This window comes from Manacus candei, unplaced genomic scaffold (assembly GCF_025592945.1).
Source record: "Manacus candei isolate 608988 ecotype Guabito, Panama unplaced genomic scaffold, ASM2559294v1 h1tg000029l, whole genome shotgun sequence".
NCBI lineage: Eukaryota > Metazoa > Chordata > Aves > Passeriformes > Pipridae > Manacus > Manacus candei.
The window spans coordinates 991,501-1,008,320 of record NW_026138077.1 but is presented as its reverse complement, the minus strand read 5'-3'; the positions used below and the strand labels follow the sequence as shown (position 1 = coordinate 1,008,320).

General features: G+C 42.8%; 1 protein-coding gene across 2 annotated transcripts in view; it reads left to right on the top strand.

Moving 5' to 3' along the window:
• Positions 1 to 10,767: 10,767 nt before the first annotated feature.
• Positions 10,768 to 16,820, top strand: part of ZNF804A (zinc finger protein 804A) — a 167,106-nt gene continuing 161,053 nt past the window's right edge. For both annotated transcript variants that reach the window (XR_007905058.1, XM_051790995.1), the window contains exon 1: positions 10,768 to 10,943. Coding sequence is in view for 1 of the 2 variants with exons in the window: in XM_051790995.1 (XP_051646955.1) it covers positions 10,833 to 10,943 (111 nt within the window). In the remaining variant the exon portion in view is untranslated. The remainder of the gene's footprint in view (positions 10,944 to 16,820) is intronic.

Below are 16,820 nucleotides of genomic sequence, written 5' to 3'. Positions count from 1 at the left end.
GCACTGCTTGTCTCTGCTATTCCCAGAGGCCGTACATGGATGCTGAACATGCCTGTGTCATTTGTAAATGCTCTTTATAGTGTCCCTACAGTAAATACAGCATAATATGAACACCATAAAATTTGTGTCAAAATTTACTCATTTTCTCGATCAAAAGGACAACTTTGCTCGCAGTGAACCCTTTGGAAATCCAAGTTTATCTGGAAATAACATTGTAGCTGGTAGAGCCTGGAAATAGAATGGTATGTGGGGGATTTAGTAAGTATAATTTAGGATATAAGAGTCACTAAGGGGGTGCAGAATGACATGGCAAAGACGCGTGTACAAAATACAAATACAACCCAGATTTCTCACACAGTGGTGGCAGCTTGTAGTATAGATCCTTTATGATCCAGTTAGACTACAGTTATGAATTAAACTTCAAAGCAATTTAACAATCATGTTTTTGTACTACATATAGTTTGACAGGCTTCATTCATAAACCTCATGCACTAAGAGCATTTTACGAGGTATTATTACAGAAGCACTGAAAAGATACAGTAACTGTGAGCAGGTTTTTGCTAGAAAACATTTCCTCAAGAAGACAGTCGTGCACAGCAAGCCAGAAATATGCTATTTTTAAAAGGATTTGTATTTAGAAAGCATCTCCAGGAAGAAGAGATGGAATGTTATCTTCCTTAGGTATACGCCTGTTAAGAAATTTTTATCGTGTGCAGCAATCTAATGTTAGATCATGTAAGAGGGGGTTTGCACATTCCTTTCTCATTTCTGTTAGGAAATTAAATCCTGATAAGGTTCTATATGATGTCTCTTATCACTCTGTAGAGTAGCAATTTAAAGACCAGAAACACATATGGTTTTTCATCTTTATGATCCAATTTTTGACCACTGGAGTTTGTTTCCTGCTGCTGTTTTCGCGAGGGCAGAAAATGCTTTGTCCAAAATCCACTTACTTCGCTGCTGGCCTTCAGTTTGAGGAATGTTCTGTTAAATCCCAAACACATGGTTGCAATATTGAGCAAAAATTGGCTTCCTGCTAATAAATGAATACAAATAGTGTTTGGTTTTCTCTCGGCTTTCTCATTAGTTCCTCATGTGAAGGGTGAATAAACTGCAGACGAGAAATGATAAGAAAACATGCTTTGCAAAATGAAGCATCAGTTACAGAGTCAAAGAATTGACTGTACTGAAAATGAAGCAACGAGAAAAGCCAATTGTGGATGTGAGGGCTCTGTGGTACTGCCAAGAAAGATAGGACAGGAGAGTGTAGGGGCAACCTGGAGTGCCAGTGTCAGGATGCAGCAGAGAACCTCCCCAAGTATAGAGTGAGGAAGACGAAGGAGAACATCAAGGAGCTGTGGTGTAGGGGTAGACATGTGCCCTGCATCTTTATATTCCATCTCATTTTGCATCAGCGTTCCCTGGTGTTATTTTTATTCTCCGAGTCCCTCAGTGAGACAATTTTGTTACAGCTCCTGCTTTTCAACCTTTACGGTGTTATTACGAACCTAATCCATGGTTTGCTTTCTGAAAATAATGGGGAGGACATAATGGAGGTGAATATTCGGTAAAGAAACTTAAATTGCTCTCTTTAAGGGTTGATCTTGAAATATAATCTACCCTGCAAACAGATTACACTTCTGGTCGTTTGGATATAAACATACTTCTATAAGAGAATTATTTACTCTGGAAAGTGAGCAGAGGGAATTTAGAGAAGATGTACAAAAATAACTAGGAACCTCAAGGAAACAATTTATGTTTGGGCATTAAAGTAATGACAATAAAGCTTCACCAGCAGAAGCTACAGGGACTTCATTGTCTTGCAGTAATGCAGGAGTATTTGTAAAAAGGAGAAGGAAAGATTGAAGACTATTTTATTTTGGTGTTAGGTCACATAACTGATGGGGATTTCCAGGTGACAGAAGTGGAGCAGTGAAGACATTTAAATGTGGCAAGTTTAGGCATCATGAGGGACATCCTGGCAGTGGCTGAGTCTACCAGGCTCAGACTTAATAAATATGAGGCAAAAATTCCAAGATCTGCTTCAAAACAAGTAGTTTTAAGGGGTGGGTTGGTTATTTATTTAGTTGGAGGTTTTGTTGGTTTCACTTCCTTGTTTTCAAACTAACTCAAGATCAGCAAGTTTAAACATAAACTGATTTCTTCCAGAGTGGTGAGGAATTGAGTACAGATTTTTTTTTTCTTTCTGCGTGTTTTGTTTGGTTTTGATATTTTTGTTTTACAGTAAATGCATTTTCCTGTAAAGACTGCAGCACGTTGGTTCCCAAGGAATAGTTGAGTTTTGGTTTGACTTTTAAAACATTTTATACTTTCTTTTCCTCTTCATGCATTTCAAATGCATTAGGATCATTGGTTCTAGTGGGAATGCCTATGTTAAGGTTAGTTCAAGGGTAATTTAATATATTTAGGAGGTGTCAGTATTGAAATTCTGTAAAAGCAATTATGCATTATTTTTAGTGTAGGTCTACATAATGGGTATCCTGTATTAAATTCAGGTTTGCGTGGAGAAAATGCATTTACAGAAGTATGTCAAGTGACATTGGAGTGTACATAGCAATAATGAAAGTAAAAAGTTAAGCTCCTAACTATCTATGTATAAATATATGTGCATGCATACATCGTGTCATGATTATGCAAAGAAAAAAGTGGAGGATGGTCTTTTAAAACTAGAGGTTTATTTTTGATGACCCTATCCATGTAATCATCACAAAGAATTGTTGATCTGCAGGGCCACGTGAACATAGCTGTAGAGCAGAAAAATCTTGGAGGTACCTTTTTCCACTCGAATAATAAATAAATTAGGTCAGAATTTTAATTAAATTAACATGTAGTCATTGATAGTAATGGTACTTCATCCTCCCATCTTGGAGACAAAGATTTTTATTCAGAGTTAAGCGATACAAGAGTAATATAACTCCAAGGCAACTCAAAAACTGGATGAAGAAACAACTGCTCATGTTGCTGCCAAAGTGTAGCTTACCCGTGGCAGTTATCTTGATATTGCTTTTAATAGTATTTTACCTTGTCTTCTGATTACACAGGTTTTACAGATACTCAAGGAAATGTACATTTGGTGAAACTCAACATGATTTACATAGCTTGAGCTAATGAGTAAGTTTTTACTTAATTAAATGAATTATGTAGACATTTTTTAATTGTCAAAATGCCAAAACAGATATGCTGGGCTTTGGAAATCCTCCCTATTTTTAGAGCAATACTGACTTTATTCCTTCTAATGATTTGTTTTCAGCCCAGTAATCTATAATGTACTCAAGGCTATTTTGATATGGTTATCTTTAATTAAGCACACAAGTTATTAATATTTTGAAAGTTGGATTAAATTCTTTTGATAGTATTTTAATGTGCCTATTTGTAATTGTATTCTTTTGCTACAGCAGACACATTGATAAGTCATTAGTCATTCAGGAAAAAAAATAATTGTTCTAATGAATAGACAGGGCCTTTCAGACAGTGATAGTGTCAAGCATCATTCAGGAAGACCATAATAAGTACCTTAAGACTATTACTGTACTACATGAATCTACCGGTATTTAAATCATAAGTCATAAAAATTGTGTGGTTTTAAAATTATTATTGTGTAACTTGTACATATTCCTGCAAGGAGTTCTATAGCCACTTTAAGGTGTACTGTAAAAAAGATAAATTAACCATAGAAGTCTACTGAGATAAAATCAGGAGGCAAAGCTTGGGTGCAGAACAGTAAACCAGTGTAAACATGAGGCTCTGACAGCCTCTGCATCTTGTTTCATTTCCCAAAGCAAGTCTTGTGATGTTGTTGATGTTGTTGTGTGGTGTGTCCTCTAATGCCCCGGAGCCACGAGGTAAAGCTGGGGCTGCCTAAGTTGTCACAGAGTACCCTGAGCTGGAAGGGACACACTGGGATCATCAAAGTCCAGCTCCTGGCCCCTGCATACAACAGCCCCAAGAACCCCACCCTGCCCATGAGAGTGTTGTCCAAATGCCTCTTGAACTCTGCCAGGCTTGGCACTGTGACCACTGCCCTGGGGAGCCTGTTCCAGTGCCTGACCACCCTATGGGTGAAGAACCTTTTCCTAATAGCCAGCCTGAACCTCCCCTGGCACAGGTCCATGCCATTTCCTCAGCTCCTGTCACTGGTCACCAGTCACTGTCATCACCAGTGTCACTGCTGCTGGAAGTCTGAACAAACTCTGTGATTACCCACGTGTATAATTATTACCTGTTCCTATATAAGCTGTGGTGCAAGTAGTGCCATCTAAACTGTACATGGCAAAGCCTTCTATTCCACAATATTGGAAATATCCTTCCCCAGTGTGTGCTTAATATTCTACCAGGTTTTGTACTGTTAGAACAAGTGCCCTGTGAATGTGAACCAGTTAATGTCTGATGTGATTTATGGTGTCTTAAACTGGGAGGTCGTAGCCATAAATATTGTAAAGGGGGTTGATTTTCAGATGATGCCAAATATTCCCATTCTGAAAAATGGGTCTCACTGAAATGTGTAACGTTGGTAAAGTAAACACATCATTTTTAATTTAATTTCCATTCTTTTCTGTGACTATTAGAGATCACATGAAAAAGGAGGACATCGTAGCGTGTCGTATATTGAACTCAATGAAATATATTAAAATAGTAATCACTGGAGGCTTTTTTTCCTCCAGTGGGTCTCTAATTTTTTTCCATCCCTTGAAAGATTTTCAGAAACTATTCCATTCCTTCTTTCATTAACGTGACACTGGATTTCTGGTGTGGCACACGTGCACATAGGGTGGGTATGAGTGTTCCCACACACACAGAAGTACCTGTGTGTACAGAGGGAGAGATGGAATTAATTAAAACATGAATGAGTGAATACTGGTGGTGGTCTGAGTTCTGCTACCAGCTCTCCTGAACTTCTCCATCTCATTACCACCCCTCAGTGGAAAAGCTTGGAGCTAATGCCAAGTCCTGGTATGAACTTCAGGACTTCTGCTTCAGTAAATGAGCCCAAGCTCACTGAAGGTGAAGTGTCTTATTGACTGTGGAAGACTTCTAATCAATTCTTTAGACTCCAGATCTTTTAACTCTCAAAAAAAGTTCTGTGGACAAGGAAAATAATCTATTTCTCATAAAGGGCTACAACTCATCTGCTATCGTGGATCTCAAAATGTGCTGTTTTCCCATTTATTCCGGCATTTGCTTTTGTTTATCAGCTTTTCTCTTAATGCCTCATTTACTTTATTAAAAGCCTTTCATTTTTTAAGGATCTTTGAGCGTTATATTCTTTAACAAAGCAAGTTTTGATGAGATAAAATTAAGTAGAAAAATTTAATGGGTAGAAATGGAAAGTTGGTGCTCATTATGTAGTCAGCTCCCTTTCCAGAAAAGTACCAGACACTGAATGGCTGCTTGAAATCTCTTTGGGTATTGTTTATGAAGTTAAGGTGGTGTTTGCTTTAATGCAGTGCTAGCTATGTAACTTGTCTCCTGGATTTTGGGGAGCTTTGGCTGGTGGCTCTGTGCAAGCACACCCATTCTGTGGTCTTTCTGCTTTTGCTTTTTGATATATGAAAGGGTATATTTTTATTTTTTTTTGCTGAATTTTTTTTGGTGTCGTCACTGAAAGATTGTTCCTTGTACTGTTTTGCTACATTGTTAGAGAAGTGAAGCTGAGGAGGATTTTCTACAGCAGTCAGTTGTGAAAAGTCTTGGAATGGTTTGGGTTGGAAGGGACCTTAAAGACCACCTAAAAAAGACCATTTAAAGATACGCCCCCCCCTCCAGGCAGGGACACCTTCCACTAGAGATGGAGTCATTGTCTTTGATGAGATCATGAAACCCAATTTTTTTCTTATGATTTTTCATAATTTCATTGATTCTGTTTGGTTTTGACTTGGATGTTGGGTTTGAATGGATACTGGAAAACTATAATTCCATCACAGACAGTTCTCGAGATTCACTTACCAGTTGCTGGCTCCATTTTCTTTCCATGTAGAGCCATTCTATGTGATAGAGGGTCCTGAGGCAGTGTTTAAAATAGCAGAATTTATTGCATTTTCAGTGTTCAAAAGGGGCAAGAGTTGCTTTTGCAGAGGGTTCTTTTGCCTTGGCTGGATCATCAGGTGTTTTCTGGCCTTTTTAAGTCTCATGCTAGTTAATGCTTTGTGGTACATCAGTGACTTGTTGATGTCGCCTCATATTCAGTGTGTCATTTGTGAATTCATTTGAAATTTTTGGTTGTTTTGGTTTTTTTGTTAGGAAGGGATTAGGGCAGAAAAAAGAAATGCGGCCTGCATGAGTTGTTGGGGAAATTACACAGCAGGAACATTAAGAAAAGTAGATACAGAGAAAGGTGTATTTGATTCAATAACAACAGAAAGTTTTTCCCAATAGTATCCTAAATCAGACAGTGGTAGTTTGGTAATCTGAAAGAGAAGTGGCAGAAAAGTGTTTGCATTTCTTAACACAGGAACGTGGTGCTCGATATAGGTGCTAGGTGGACATGTGACAAGAGGGAGGGGGTAATTCTTGCTGGACAGTTTCTTCCCGGGGCTGTTCTGAACGAGCTGTGATCTAAAATAATGTGCTTTGGAACGCTGCATGACCAAAGGTGAGAAAAAAAAAATACTGTATGTTTTAATAAATCTTTGTTGCTACTTTTGAGCAGGAACACCGGTTTAAGCCTTGACAGTCCTGTTCCTGTGACAAAATTTGGAGGGCTGCAGGCTACAGCCCACGATTTGACTGCGTGCTGCAGGGCTTTGTCACTACTGCCTTCCCTCAGCTTTGTGGTACCAGCGCTCCACTCAGCTCAAGTGTTGAAACAGGGAACCACTCTGATCCTCTTCACATGCAGGGAGGGATGTGCTGAGGAACTAGGCTACCAGGCTGTCCCAGTTTCCCCTTTTTCTAGCTGTGCCACCCCCATAGCTGATGAATGAATGCAGTTGTAATACAGTGTATAATGTGTATTACACCATAATGGCCTTTCAAAGGTACATAAGCACACTCCTCGTTTTCCTTCCGCTTAGTGCAAGGATGACAGACATCAGAAATAGGGAAAAACATCCAAGGCTAAGGGAAAAGGGGAAAAAAAGAGCGATACAGGGAGAGTAAAAGGGCAGGAGATGGTAAAAAGGTGTGTCTCAGACAGCAGATTTCTTAAGGGAGATATTCTTAGGATAAACTGAATTTTGTTGAATTCAATAAGAATTGCTGTGGGAGCTTAATTGAGTTTTTTGTGACTTACAGCACAGATACTCCTTTCTATCCTTGATGGAAATGTCTCAGTAGAGTGTGAATGATTTCTCAGGATATGTTTGCTTGGTAACACATACTTTGTGCCACGCTTTAAAGACTGTTAAGCAAAAGGGGTTTGTTTATACAGTAGAATATTTTTTTCTGGGTTATGCCAGGGCTATTTCTTGAACGATTAATATTAAATATTACAATGCAGAATACTGAGTATTGTCAGAAGCAGAAAAACAGCACAATAGATGTGAATTAGTGTAATTTGTTCACTGGCTTCCAGTTTAGAAGTTTTCCAGAAAGTGTCTCAAATCCATAGCCTGTTTCTTGAGTTAGTATTTGCAGTTATATACAGGAACAACTCCTGGGAGGTTTCTTCCAAATAAGAAATATCAAGGAGAATAAGAGAAGGAGTAAATAAGCAGCTCTGGTTATTATTATTATTTGGTAGAGATGTGAATAAATAGTAATACACACAGTTGAAACTCCAGATGTTTACCCAGAGGAACAGGACAAAGACTGAAATAGGTAGGACTAATGGTATGTAGGATCCATGGGGTTTAGGGACTGATGAAATTAGCAATTTATTACAAATAAAAGGTTTGAGAAGGAAGCAGTACCTTGAGCCTGTGTGATCATAACAGAGAAACAGAATGAAGCAGGAAAACTTCAGTGAAGGATTAAGATAGCAAAGTATCAGAGAAGATCAGCCAAAAAAAAAATAATAAAGAGGTAGGAGTAGAAAATGTATGTTTTACACGTTAGGTGCTATTTAGTACTGCTAGTCATTTGTTTATTGAGTGCTTTGGAGGAATCAAGTGGTCTTTAGTTGTTGGTTTTTTTCCTCCCTTAATAGAGGAGGCCAATAATCTTCATTAGCAGAAGCTTTAACAGCTTTTAAAGCTGTTTCAGTCACTCCTGTTTGTTACAAAGCAGGTTGAGCCTTAAAAACTTGAGCTACAGGAGTAGATAATTTCTCCGTTGCTACAATAACATGTTCCCAAGTTCTTGGACTCTAAAAAGAGCATGCAAGCAGTTCATACCTGCACACCTCTGAAAGGCCAGCCAGCAGCTCTCTCTATCTCTGCATCTACAACCCTGAAGGGGCCCAGGTATGGCTGTGGCAGGTGTGACAAAACATGTCAGCAGTGTGTCAAGGCAAGGATTTGAGAGAAAGGTTCCAGTTCTTCGAAAAGTGTATGTGTGGAGTCTCACTCCCAGGCAGAAGGGTCCTCACATATCAGTGATGTTATATTTAGAAGGTGGAAAAAATGTTTCTAGTCCAAGTTGGAATATATTTATTCACAGAAAAGCGTTGCCTAATTTTATTTCTTGCATAATAATATTTCATGCATAATAATTTCATGTCTTTTCGTTAGTCTATGCTGCCTTAAATTCTGACATTTTTTGAGAGAGAACAATCCCTGTGATCCCGTCTGAAATAGGAACCAGGCCTTAAGTGTGCTGTGTTGTTAAATTTATCAGATTTTTTATAATATTGACTTCATTTTTGCATGGTAATGAACTTGCTGGTTATTTCTAGATGTACCCATACACGCTCATAACCAGAAAAATAGTATTACTGTGCGTGTACATTATGACACCTTTTTTGGCTGTAACAAGAGCAGCAAATTCTGATCTCTCACCTGTGTCTTAGCTGTCAAAACTTAGCACTTTTGCCATTCCTGTAATTCCTTCCTAAGTACTGGAAATGCTGATGGATGAGTGACAGCTGTCAAAATTTACAATTCACTGTGTACAAAGGGAAGTAATGATAGAAAATGCTTATCAGAAGAAGGCACCTCTCAAAAACCTGGTCTTTGCTTCATCAGGAGAGAGTAATTTCTGCCAGGAAAGTGTTTGTGTGTGTCCCCCATCCCAAATTTTCTGCCAGCAGCTCCTTTATTTTGGAGGGCAGGATGGTGGGTTTATGTTGCCAGGAGTAAATGCTGACTAAAAGACATTTTCAGATGTTACATCATGGTTCTGGGCTTCTTTTCTAAGGTGTTCCCTCTTTTGGCACTGGAATTTCACCCCATCAATCTTGATTTTTACAACCCAGAATAAAGGGTAAAGCATGTTGGAAGATGAGGCAGCTATAAGAGTGTTTCACGCCTTACGTGATAAAGCTGCAAATCATAGATACGTTATGGGGAAAAAAAAAACACCAGAAAAACAAACACCAGAAACAACAAACCACACTTGAGCATCTTTCTTTCTTGAGCACGTCTTATACTGTGACAAATTCCGTTCCTGGCAGCGAGCTCCAATTTGTGAGCTGCAAAAAGAAGCACTTGTGCTGGTGCAGGAGCACCGGGTATGCTACAGCTGCCTCATGCTGATGTACCTAATGGTTTTTAATCCACAGTTTGCTGGGGGCTTTATGGAACGGAGCGAGTACGTTTATACGGGCGTTAAGGCTGAGGGTGAGGATCGCAGAGGCAGCGCCAGAGCCTGCAAGAAACCATGGTGGGTCTCCTTTTCCCTGCAGCCGCCCAGGCCCTGCGAGGCCGGGCGGGCAGAGCCGCCTCCGCCGGCGGCCCCGGGCCGGGAGAGCCGTGAGTAACCGCGGGGGAGGACGCGGGCGGCCCGGGGGGGATGCGGCACCCCAGGAGGGAGGGATAAGGACGCCCCGGGAAGGGGGGGATGCCGCCCCGGCGCTTCCCGATGCCGTGACCCAGAAGTTTTGCCAGCCCGCTTCTGATCCTGCAGCTTCGTCGGGCGGGATGCGCTGGGGATGGGCTGCGGCCGCCGCAGCCCGGCAAAGGGCGGGATGGAGCTGAGCCCGAGCGGGGATGAGAAATGACCGATTTCACCCAATTACGCCGTCACGGGCCGCTGGAGCCGAGAGCGGCGGGCGGAGGCGGCGATCCATCGGTCCCGGGGACCGAGGGGGCTGCTCCGCCCCGGGCAGGTGGAAGTGCCCGTGAGTTAGGTGGTAGAGAAATATGGAATTTAAAAAAAAAAAAAAAACGGGCGCGGGGGCTGCTCGGAGGAGGGGGGATTCGAGGGGCAGGACCGCTGGGCTGGGGGCGTCGCACCCCCGGCATCTCTCCAAGTCCCCCCCCCTCCCCAATCCCGGAGGAAAACCACACTCGTCGTCGTCCCCACCCCCGGAAAAAGGAGGGCACACCCCACCTTCGCAGCTCGCTGGGTTGGGGTGCCGGCTCTGCCCTCTCGCCCCGCCCGTCCCCCTTTACCTGCCGCCGGCCCGTCCGCGGCGGGGGCAGCGGGGCGTGGGGCGGTGGGTGGCGGTGGAGGCGGCGTGTGACAGATGTCCTCCTCTGACAGCGCTCGGTACCAGCCCAGTGGCTCCCTGCCATTGGCTCAGTGCAGCCGACCGGCAAGGCTGCTCGCTATAATAGCACTATGCCTGCCAGCGGCGGCGGCAGCTCGCTCGGCTCCGCCGCGGCCGCCCCGCCGCGCATCCTCCTCCTCCTCCTCCTCCTCCTCCTCCTCCTCCCGCGGCCGCGCCGCGCCTGAGGGGCCGCACCCCCCGCCCCGCCGCCGGCCCCGGCAGCGCCGGCCCCGGCCCTCCCCGCCCGGCCCCGCCGAGCCCGGCCTGAGGAGGCGGCCCCGGCCCCATGGAGTGCTACTACATTGTCATCAGCTCCGCGCACCTCAGCAACGGGCACTTTCGCAACATCAAGGGAGTTTTCCGCGGCCCCCTCAGCAAGAACGGGAACAAAACTCTGGTAATGGCCTTCTTCCCTCGCCTCTCCCTTCCCTCCTCCTCCTCCCGCTCACAGCGGCGGCTCGGGCTAGCGGGAGCCGGGGGCCGCCCGCCCGGGCTTTGCCGCCGCGGGGACGCGCTGCGCTCCCGCCCGCCGCCTCCCCGGGGCAGGTGCGGGGTGTCCCCGCGGAGCCGCCGGGGTGGGGCTGCCTGCGGAGGGAGAGCCCGGGGACCCTTCGGGGCGGGGAGCTGCAGGGCTGGGGCTCCGCAGCCCGGGGGAGGTCGGGGAGAGGCGGCCGCTGCTCAGCGGAGGGCATCCCTCGGCGGGGGGGGGGCTCCGTGCCGTGTCCCCCTCCGTGACTCCCCGCCGTGTCCCCCCGGTGCGGGGACAGCCGGAGGTCCTGCCCGGGGAAGTGCGGGAAGGACCCGAAACTTGTTTACTTGCTTGTCCGAGCCCCTTGGGTAGAGAGATTGCGTTTGTTCGAGCACAGCTTCAGAAACGATACAGGTTTTTGTTTGTCGGCTGCCAAGTTTTTTTGAAAGCAAACCTCGGGGTTTGACAGGACTTGGTGGCTTTAGGCAGTTCGGCTAGATGCTCCGGAAAGTGTGCACAGGCTGCTCGAACTGTTTCTGTATTCATCCTCCATACTTAGATATCTTGACATCTATTGGGTTTCCGATGGTTTTGCTGACTTGCTTGGACTCGCTTCGTGCTGTTACTGAACTTTAATGGAAGAGTGACGACGCAATAGCATTGGCAATACATGTGCTCTCCTGCTTGCTCAGATAAAAGGGATGTAGGATAACAGCAGGCTGGGCGAGCTGCATCACGTAACATCTCAATCACGGCACAACAAAGTGTGGACAGATGTCTGGAGAGGAGGATGGAGCTGAAAGAGGGGCTTAGCCACGTTGTTTATCTCTCTCTCTCCCATCGCTGCCTTACTCCGAAATCCCCTTTGGAGGAGATGGAGCAGAACTTACCACATCCTTGTTCCCTCGAATGCACGACCTATATTGATGGGGAATTTACTAAAGTACTTAACGTTTGCTAGAGTTGGCAAGCTTGCAGATTCTCCCTAAATAAAGAGATTAAAGCAAGTCTGAGCCAAGTCATAAAAATAGTAACTACTACGAGAGAATCTGAGGCAGATTTTTGGACTGTTTCAAATGTGAATTCCTGCTTTCACGTTGTGAATCTTTACGATTTTACTTGCTGTGGATTCTGCATATTTTTTCTGTTAGGGTTCTTGGAATTTTAAACAAGTGTTGTAGTATCCATGAGATGGCAATATGTGTGTAATATTTTACTGCTACAGTTGCAAAACCAAGACCTACTGTAGAAATATTTGGTACACTTCAAATAACTGCATGATACATCACCTTCTTTTCACTGAACAATCTCAGTAAAGATGCATTTGGCAGAACTGAGAATACTCTGATGTAACTTTTGGACTGTATATTGTCTTGCAGTTCACAATGGGTTCTGCTCCAGCAGCATTTTATTATTTTTATTTTTTTATTTTCTTGTGGCCAAAAAGCAGCCCTGTATTCTCCATATTCCTGATTGATTTATTTACTGGTGAAAACATTAGCGGCCAAAAAATTTATATGTGGGCAGTGAGTAGTGTAACTGGCAAAGTTTCTGCTGAGTTAAAAAGGAAGATGTTGGCTCTGTGGGCGGCAAAATGAAGTCCTTCACTACGAAGTAAATAGTATAGGTGCAGGCATCAAGACTTTTATTTCTGTTCAGGCTATTTTTAATTTATAGGAGCTAAAGATACTGCTGGGTTGTGATAGAGGGTGATTGTATGGTTCAAAGTGAGAGTTCTGAGGCACTGGAGCACAAGTCAGTCACTTTCATGGGAAGGTCAGATGTTTATTGTTTCAGAGGATCGGTCCCTTTCGCTGCAAATAAACTTTCAGACTTGATGAAAATATTTATTAATACAAAGTAGACTACGTTTTTAGAAGTTTCAGTAAGCACATGGACTTTTAATATCCTCTTGGTGTCTTCCATCCTAGGATAAGACTGGGAGAAACAGCAATTTGTGAAGCTAAAAATCAGGAATTTTGAGCTGCTCTAGCTCAGACATATTTTCCTATTTTGCTTTAGAGTATTCATTTCATTGCCTCTTCATCCGTTCTCCAAACTTTCTAAAATCACTACTTCCTTGTAAAGTGAGAACCTGAAAACAGCCTCTCCTTGTACAGGGTAGAATTCCTACCGTGAAAAACTTATATTTGTTAAGCTTTGATTCTCTTTCAGAGTTCTGCCACCACACTCTGTCTAGAAATGAAGATCCGTGCTACAGTAGAATTTCACAGCAAGTAGGAAAGTGCTGGTTCTAGTCAAATGGTGAAGTTGTGCTTTCAGGATGATTTTATATGGTGTATCTTCAAACCTGGAGCTGATTAGGTTTCAAGGGAGGAAGCTCCTTGGACCTTTTGGCTACTGTCCCCTTCTGGAGTGACCTACCACTCACCTGAAACTCATATTTTTCTGCCCTGCTCTTCAGGAGAGGTCACTGAAAAACATTTTCCCTGACTGATTGTCCCTGCAGGTGATCCTTACGTTCTTGTCCTCTCTCTGTGTCCTGTTTCACACAGAGTTAGTCATTTAAAGCTTCGTGAAGTTTTGCGTCAAAACTCCCAGAAGGTAACAGGAAAAAAGAGTTACAAACCTTTTCTCACCTGGTAGGGGACATGAAGAACAAAGCTTTGTCCTTCTGTAAAAGTCTTTCTCAGTGGAGGACATCAGAGAGATACTTTTTGGTAGATAAGAGGGAATAACACTGTTTCTATTGCTTGGTTTCTAGGCATGGCCTTTTTCCAAGGCATAAATAGCTGTAATGCCCACTGTGAGTGCAGGGCTCTGAGATGGGCTTTTTTGGGCAGTGGAGAGAAGTGGCTGAGGGATAAAGATGTGAAGTGAGGGTGGGAAGGCCACAGTTCGGTTCCTCAAGGGAAGACATTTTGGGAAAACCTGAGCTCAGAGTGAAGAGCACAAGAGGGAACAAAGGAAAGGCTGGATTTAGGTTAGCTGTGGAAACAGGTTACTGTAAAAACTTTTTTAATTAAATAAAATACGAACAAAATGCCCGTGAACGAACCTTTAGTGAGACAGTGGTGGGAAATAAAGGGATGTGTATTTACATATAGTTCTGGGTATCTGATAGCCCAGCTTTGCACAGTACCCAGTGTCTGTGCTCCCCCATGGGGTAACTGTTTGGGTAGGGCCCCCTTACCCAGTTGTAATCTGCTGCTCCTTATCAGGAAGATAACTGTGAGCAATGAATTGATGGGAAATGGGCTTAGCACTTGTGGAAGAACAGCCTCGAAAACTCAAAGTTACTCCAGAAGATGTATGGTTAAAAGAAATTGGTGGTGTTTGGGCTGTTGGATAAGACTTTGTCCTCTCCCACTGCAGTTTGTACTGTCTGAAATATCCCTCAGCTATGCACAGTCTCATTGCAATAGTTAATCTGCTGTTGGAAGGCTCTGTGGCATCTCTTTGGAAGGGGCATTTTGTTGGTGTACCAAGTGAAGCAGCTGCTGTCTGGTCTTCATGTGGCAGGTGTTTTTTGAACAAGAAAGTCAAAACTTACCCTGTGGGTCAGTACTGTGCTATGATGTTACAAATTTCTAAGGCCCTTTCTGCATTTTTATGTGTGCCTTGATGTTTTAATCCATTGATATTGGCCTGATTGGTTGACCATTTCTTGTCAGGGTTCATACTTGGTGACTTTGAAGCTTTCCCCAAGGCTGTTGTTTTTAGCAGTAGCATTTTATAGAAGTTTGTTTGCTACAAGCACTTTGTTTTGCCCATGGATCTCCTGAACTTTTAATGCACTTACTGTGTTATTTTTTTTTTAGGCCTTATGCTATTGACGCCAAATTACAGTAGTCTGTCTTCGTAATTCATCTTCCTTGCTGTGGCTGCCGTCTTGCAGTTTATAATCTCAAAAAGTATTGAAACTTGTGTGGAAAAAATAGCTCTCTGGAGAGAGAAATCAGCTGTTTGGAGCCACAACCGCAGGCGATTTTTCTAAATCCTTAAAATGTCTTTCAGGTTATAAACCAAGCCATTTTAAGGCATTGTCCCAGTTAATAAGTACAATCTTTGGTTGGTCAGCAAGAGAAGTGACTCTTTGTTTGGTCTTCTGAGTAGGTGGTGCAGGGCTCCTTCACTTCTTTTAATTGGACAAACACATTTTCTCTGTTGGTGATCCGAACGAGCAACGTGCTATTACTTGGCCAGGGAGGTTTAGACCTCTATGTGTTGTAAATTGATACTGTAATTCTAGTTTGAAGTGTCTTGTTGATACAGATCAAAAGTAGGTAAGATAAAAATTCCCTGGTAAGTGGTTGGTTAAAGGACCAAATGTGCCAAACACTGGAATCTATTATTGTGTCTAGCACACACCTACATCTATTTGTAGGTTTATACTTTGGTTAAAAATATGTACACAGGGGACTTCAGGGGTAGAATATATATATATATGTATATGTGTATATATATATATATATATATATATATAACTTCTTTTAGAAGTCTTAGGGCATGCCTCTGCTTTTATGAAAACTCCACGGAGTTCAAATACTGACGTACAAGTGTCTTCTGAATGTGCCATCTGTTGTTCAGGCTGTCTGTTGTCTTTAGCTCTTTTAAATTTTGTAGAATATTTTTGTCTTTCCACATCAACTAAAGTAAACACGTTGGGGTGGACATAAAAAAAATGTATTTTATGAGAATTCCTATTACAAATGTCAATACCCTACTGCAGGAAGAAAGCAGTAAACTACCTGTAAAACAGCTTTCCTGTTACTGCAGTTGTAATTCTGCACAATCAGGGTAAACATCCACTGTTTGCAAGCCATCTAGTACATATATAAAATAAACAATATCTACCATAAGTTTATTTTAAATACTCATAGAAGCAGGTCCTGCAATTCTGTTTGCCTTATCATATATTGCCAGTAGCTGGGCAATTTAAAAATTATATCTTATACATGCAGAGTTTAATAGAACTATTGGAACGTACTTTAGTGTTTCAGAGTTTGTAGGGTAGAGTTGTTAGGTTGGAGTTGTATTGGTTAAGGGTGAAAAAAAAATCACCTGTCTTTTTCTTCAGTGTTTTTGTTCCCCATGGATCTGCTAATGTCTTTTTTGACCTGAGCTTGGAACTTGAAAACATTCAGATCTTTTCTGCGAGAGAAGCTGAACAGCCCTAACTCATTAAAATATTAAACCGACAAAATAAAGTCTACCTAATTTAATTTTAATAATTAATAAGCGTCGCTTTGACCATGATTGAAAGCCAACCATTCAGAAGAAAACGAAATAGGCTGGTAAAGCGTGAGGAACAATAAAATCATAACTGTGCTCCACTTCTTCAGTTCATTTGTACGAACTGCAGCCACTTGGTTTGTTTTTTGGAGGCTCTCGGTGTCAGTCCTGATCCAAGGCAGGAGCAGCAGGGTTGTTTGGGTGAGCTGAGTGGACAGGAAGCTATCATAGTTTAAGTGCATTTCTGGAGCAATTCTGAGAGGTGCCAAGGCTCGTGCAGTGAGAGGCAGCACTCTTGTGTCCATCAGACTCCGTGTGAGTCCATCGTCTGCTCCAAAATACAGCAGGAGCCGGAGTCCAACACGCAGTAGGTTTAAACTGGGACAGCTTCTGCTTCAGAGCCATTACTGAGGCAGACTTTTGTACTGTAAAAGCTTATTAAATGCATGGTAAGCTTCAAACACGCCGGTATTCTGTTGGATGTAATTAGACTATTACCATGGTTAAATTAGTACACTTGTTTAGTTTTTTTCAGATCAAGGCCTTCAAGAGTAAGTCTGAGGAGAGCCTTCGCCTTGAATATATTTTCTGATGCCAATATCTGGAGCA